The following is a 6,000-nucleotide window of genomic DNA, read 5'->3' on the forward strand; positions in this document are numbered from 1 at the left end:
GATAGTATGAAAATAACGTTTGAACGAGTAAAATCAAACATAACATGACAGTGAATTAATAAAAATATGTTTCGGAGGGATTTTAATTAGGACAAACGTGATTTTAACCATCAATTTTAAAACCACTCTAAGAGTTCAATTCATGTATAATTTTTATAAGATGGAAGGGAGAAAATGGGAGGACTTTAGTCACCACATTTGTTCGTAGAGGTTGCTCCACTCGGTAGTTGCCACATTGCTGGTGGAGAATGGAGTGTGCATCCAAACCAAAGACATTTTTAATTTATGACCCCACCTGAAGAAGCAAGCAGAGACAGACAAATGAACAATGTAAATTATCAACTGATATTTAATACCACCGCCCCCTTATGTGCCACATGCTTTGTTCACTTCAAGTTAGTGCAAGATATTCTTTTATAAAGTTTAGAATATTATTTATACCTTGAGTTGACCCCGTCCTGTTCCCCATAGTAAGAACCTGCATCAACTAGATAAAAGGGGTGAGAAACATCGATCAACAGTTGGAACAGTTAAAAAACCAACCTGTCAGCATAAAGGATTCTCGAAAGAATTGCAAGATTTGTTCTGCAAAAGGCACATGTCCAATAATCTTCCTTCACAGGCGGCTGAATAGGCGAGTATTGAGATCTAAAATTAATTTTGATGAAAGCGATACAGCTAAAGATGAACAGAGGAATATTGAATTTTTCTAGAAAGTAAGAAGATTCCTTGGATACCAAAAAAACAAACATTTGGGCTTTACTATTACACAGTTATCGGGATTTGTAAATGGAGAGAGGTGGACACCAATCGTTTAGCTTTTACAGTAGCAGTTAGAAGCAGTCAAAGTATAAAGGGAAAAAAACATCCCCAGCTACCTAGAGTTGTGATGTGGACTGAATCAAAGACATCGGTCTTACAGGAGACCGTTCTGGTATGGTTTGTTCATGTGCAGACCCATTCTCAGCAGCTTCTAAAGCACTAGCAGGCCCTAAATCACCGTGTGCATCATTTTCTTCGGTGCGAACAGGTCGAAGCAGACCTTGCAATCTCACCAGATAACTTTGGCTGGAAGGTTGAGATCCCACATAACGGTTGGCCGTAAGAACACTTGCAGATGGTCTATCAGTATCAGAACGAAGATTGGACAGAGCACTGAGATCAAGGTTTGGGAAGACCGAGCAACGACATCTAGGGCATTTCACGTTTAGTCGAAGCCACTCATCAATGCATCCTACGTGGAAATTATGAGCACAAGGGAGGCCACGAACCTGCACCAATTTACAGCGCCCGCAACTTTATTCAATAACAAAAGGTTCATACTTTCGTGTATTATAAAGCATGAGATTCCACCACCTTCCGTAGCTCAAGGGTCCCAGAAAGCATGAAATAATGCAAGTTTATTACACCCAAGGTTTTTGAACTTCTATAAATGAGAAATGGCAAGAAGTGAAGAATCAATTACCTCATTCCCTACATGAAACTCTTCTAAGCAGATAGGGCATTCACTGCAATCCGTTGGAACAGCCTTTAACCTAAATTTGGGAAGTTCCTCAATAAGTGCTTCCACAGCTTCCCTCTGTCCAAGCATCAACAAATAGCTTGACTATCAGAGTTCAAAACAAAAGATTCAATCCTAAATTTGACCCATACGATGGTTCACACAGATTTCCTTTAGATTTGGACAAGATCTCTTGTGAAAAGTTAAAAGACAAGAACCTAAGATGCCGATCCCTCTTTGCGTAAAAAACTTCAACATACACAATGCTACTATGTTGTGAATGAATTTCCCCCTCTAATTTTTTAACGAATTATTTGTACAGCCACTAAGAGAGGATAGTAAAAACAGCACAAAAATATATTACCAGACAAGTGTTGGGTAAAGCTCAAAAAGATAGATGACAAAAAGTCAATTCAAGCGCAAACGACTTGCCTGAGCAGGAGTCAAGTAAAGTCCAGGATGGTATGCAGCAGCATCTTGGCCCATTACCCTTGTTTCTTGTCCAGCGGCTTCAAAAGCCCAATCAGGTACTCGGACCATGTCAACCAAGACCTGTAATAAAAAATTGTTGTCACTATCAGTTTCATCACATGAGCAAAACCATTGAGGAAAAAAAAATTAAAATACATTGAAGTGTTCATTTGATTGCTCAAGAAGCGTATTGTCCCTAAATATGCCATGCTTGGAATCTAATACAAGAAAATCAAATTTTCAAATCCTTATTTTTAATAATAAAACGAAGTATTGAAAAAAAAACTTAAAAAAGATAGTAAGAATAGATATATTTATGAATTTCATTGGATAGTAACCCAGTTCAAATCTTTTACCCTGATTTCAACTTTCTTCATGATCAATTCATCATGTGTTTGCATTTTAAAGAATTCCGATTGCCAGGGCAAAAAAATTGAATTTTAATTGAAAGCAGAGAATGTACTGTAGAAAAATATTGAAAAAGATATTGATATACATACAACATACGGTGATATATGATGCCATTGGAAACATAAGGGAGAGAAATTGATAGCATAGAATGAAAATCAATGCATATCTAAGATGCAGGAAGCTTAATGTCTTACCCCATATTCTGATACAGGGATCCCTTGTTGTGCCCGAAACAAGAGTGCTTGTCTACGAGTTAACCACTACACAGAGGTTTCAAAGAAAAATACATGAAGTTCGTGTATAAATACAGAAAAACATTTGAATTTTCAACAAGAGCTTGAAAAAAATGTAAAAGTAAGACAGAAAAACAACGGATTGCTAAAAGCTACAAATTATTAGAGTCTTGACATAAGTCTGCATAGTATAATAAAACTGACCTTTCCCAATGACATGCAAGCAATGCATACGAGTGCACAGTAGCTAAAAAGTAACCAAATTAGGAACCCCCATTTCTGGCCTTGCTCAGGAAGCTGACACGTTTAAACCAAACCTCCATAAGTATTTGAAGAAATATAAAGATTCTGACGGTGGTGATGAGAATTGAAATAGAAAGTAACATACACATTTATGGGCTTCCCTAAACCATATAGTACCAATGGCCGTCCAGGCCCAAAGAAACGGATATAGCAAAACTGCAAGAACCGAAAGGACCACAATTCTTCCACAAAATCGAGCATACCTCTGCTGCCACCCAAAGTCCCTATGAGACACAAATTTACAAGATAAGAAAATCTTGAATGGCATCAACTACACCAGAAATATTGGAAAAGAAAATAGAGCAAGAAAAATGTTTTGTCAATTAAGATTTAGAGCAATCATTAAGATGATAAATCAATCCTAAAGTGACAAGTAATAAAATCTTTTTTTCTAAACAGAAACAATACTTTTCATTGGAAAACTGAATGAGTTTAATGCTCAAAGTACATAAGATGAAACAAAAATGGAATTCAAACTTGACAAATTATAAGATCACAACTTTCACTTATTTAAAACAGCAGCTAATAAACATTTTCCATCACTTGAAGCTATATAATTAATAAATAACCAAACAATTAGTTCAGGGGCAAAAAATTCTCAGTTCAAGACCTCTTGGTCTAAAGTGACTAACTTATTTGGCAAAACGTGTTCAGCCTATATGGAAGTAAGGTTTATAGTAAGTCTACACAACCATGGTTTGAAGCTACATAATTACTGTCCCATGAGAAATAAATAAAACTAGCAAACAGAACACAACTCCTTAAATCAGCAGCCATGCTTCTGATTACGAGTCAAATGTCGACAAATCTTTGCAATCAGAATCCATCTATGTGTTGATCTTTACCCCACCAATAAAGGTATCGGAGGAACATTTTTTCCTTTAATTTATTTTTGGATAATACAATATCTCTATAAAGGTTTTTGTTCACGTTGAATTAATAAAAAGAACTGGAATATTTTGCTACCAAAATTGACTTAAATCCAAAAGTTGAAAGCCTTACAAACCCATTCCAGCGGCAAGTCCATTATCCACAAACATCAGCAGGCGAAAAACAAAGACGGTAGTATAATCAACCTGTGCGCAAATAACAAGAGTGAATTATCATTGGGCCCCAAAAATCCCACGAGAGGAACAACTAAATAGTAATAACATCCCATACTCGTCCGAAGTTAGGTAGAACTTACCACGATCCATATATGCAAGGGATGTACACAAGTGTGATACCGCTTCCAATTGATTGAAACTATTACTCTATCGAGCAAAATAGTTAAAGAATATACACAAATAAAAAAAACGTTAAGATAAATACACTGCGGTTGATTTTAAAGCATATAATTTAAAGAGAAAATTCACTCAAGACTTCAAAGCGTGGCTACACAAAAAGTTGAAAAGTAGTCCACGAAAGTAAATGCATCAGTTCATGAGTCATCACTCAACCATTGTAAGAGATATAAGAGAATTCCATGGAAAAAATTCAAAAATTCCCGAAAACACTGAAGGATACACACTAGTCGCGAGCATCGACAAGAAAAACCCGTCATACCTGCAAGAATCAAATACGTTGAGGAAAACCTATGAAGCTAAGTACAAATTACAAAGTACTGGTTCGATACTGTCATACTGAAACATCCATCAATTCATTGAATTAAAGAGTGAGGTATAGAATACTGACCACTTGAAATCGACGCCTCGAGCAGCCATGGATGGGAGAATTCACAAGAACAAGGTGGATAGAGAATCACGAGCCGCCATAAGACGGTGCAGGAACTTGATCGAACTTGATGGCAATGAATCGGAAACAATCACAAGAACTGGAGATGGTTCTTGTAAGATCATGGGGAGAAAAACAGGAGCGAAATTTTGTTGGGGAGAAGAAGAGGGGGGAAGGAGAAATGTGAGCAGTAGAGCAAAGCCGAGAGAAACGGGAAAGGGACGGAAGCGGGAAGTGTACGACTGTTCATGAACGGATTTTACAAGCCGTGGCGCGCCGTTTCTCCACGGCGTTAATTCTCTTACACGTTGCTACAACACGTGGCATTGTTTTTAGCAAACTGTTCTTTTGGGGTCGTCGACCCATATGTCCGATCCTACTTCCGTTTTAGTGGGCCGTAAGTATAGCTAATAAGCCCAATCCTCGTTCTACTTTCTATATTGGGCCAGATGCACAAATAGCACTTGAGCCCAAATAAATAAATAATAATTACGTATCTAGAAAAAATATAAAAATAAAAATAATTATATATATATAGTCTTAAGAATTGGTAAAATATTAAAAAGTTAATGTGGAACTACCATTTCAAAAGTTTCTTTTCGAATTTTCAAAAGATTTTGTTTGACAAAGCCATAAATAACGTGTATTTTGTAACATAAATGTTAAATTTTAAGTATTTATTAGAAGTTTTTACCGATTTTGCAAATATGAAATTATATCTCCACGATAAGAGAAGATAAATATTAGAAGAAGTGAATTGATAGACGAGTTTGATGTATAAAATTCAAACGGTTGTTTGGTCTAATAAAATAAAATTGATGAACCTAAAAGAGACATCATCTTAAAGGAACGTGTTGAGAATCACACGCTGAAAAAACCAAAAAGGTCTAAAAAAGTGTATGATAGTGCTAATCGTGTCTTTGAGAAATAGGATAGAACATGTCAAATGTTATTATAGCAATTAATGATTGGTTTGTATTGTATTTTGCTTATTTATATTTTATTATTATTCTTGTTCTTCAACGTTACTCTATTCATCATTGTTCTAAGTACTCTCCTACCCCAAAAGCGAACTCTTGCCCATCATTTTCACTCACTTTTCTCAAATCCCATATTTCCTACAACTAGCATTGCTTCATTTTCTGATTGAGATTCAAACATACTTCTTCTTAAAGTCAAGGCATAGTGGAGAGCCCAACCCTTGTTTGTTAAGCAATGACTAAAATTTAGTATCTACAATATTTCGAAATGAAATAAACTGGTTATATGTTGTAAATAATATTACGTATCATTTCATTCGTATATGTCATAACTATTATTTATTTTAACAGAGAACTTGTTTTTTAAAATAAATTTCAAATATGAAAA

At 35.7% G+C, this 6,000-nt stretch overlaps 1 protein-coding gene across 1 annotated transcript; it reads right to left on the reverse strand.

Moving 5' to 3' along the window:
• Nucleotides 1–679: 679 nt before the first annotated feature.
• On the reverse strand, nucleotides 680–4,865 carry LOC101208939 (E3 ubiquitin-protein ligase SIS3). Its single transcript, XM_004138065.3, has 10 exons — nucleotides 4,594–4,865; nucleotides 4,426–4,464; nucleotides 4,106–4,172; nucleotides 3,922–3,995; nucleotides 3,005–3,143; nucleotides 2,821–2,913; nucleotides 2,578–2,643; nucleotides 1,934–2,053; nucleotides 1,466–1,579; nucleotides 680–1,271 (listed from the first exon to the last, which is right to left on the reverse strand). Exons 1-10 carry the CDS (start codon nucleotides 4,620–4,622, stop codon nucleotides 879–881), a joined length of 1,134 nt encoding a protein of 377 aa, XP_004138113.1. The 5' UTR covers nucleotides 4,623–4,865; the 3' UTR covers nucleotides 680–878.
• Between the last annotated feature and the right edge of the window lie 1,135 nt (nucleotides 4,866–6,000).

Source organism: Cucumis sativus, chromosome 1 (assembly GCF_000004075.3).
Source record: "Cucumis sativus cultivar 9930 chromosome 1, Cucumber_9930_V3, whole genome shotgun sequence".
Classification (NCBI taxonomy): domain Eukaryota; kingdom Viridiplantae; phylum Streptophyta; class Magnoliopsida; order Cucurbitales; family Cucurbitaceae; genus Cucumis; species Cucumis sativus.

Excerpts from the sequence above, each read along its gene's own strand:
- LOC101208939 (XM_004138065.3), bottom strand. The coding sequence starts at position 4,622 with ATGGCTGCTCGAGGCGTCGATTTCAAGTG. Across the intron at positions 3,144-3,921 it reads CTTGCCGCTGGAATGGGTTT|GGACTTTGGGTGGCAGCAGA; the intron begins GTAAGGCTTTCA and ends TGTGTCTCATAG. Across the intron at positions 2,054-2,577 it reads TCCCTGTATCAGAATATGGG|GTCTTGGTTGACATGGTCCG; the intron begins GTAAGACATTAA and ends TTTTTATTACAG.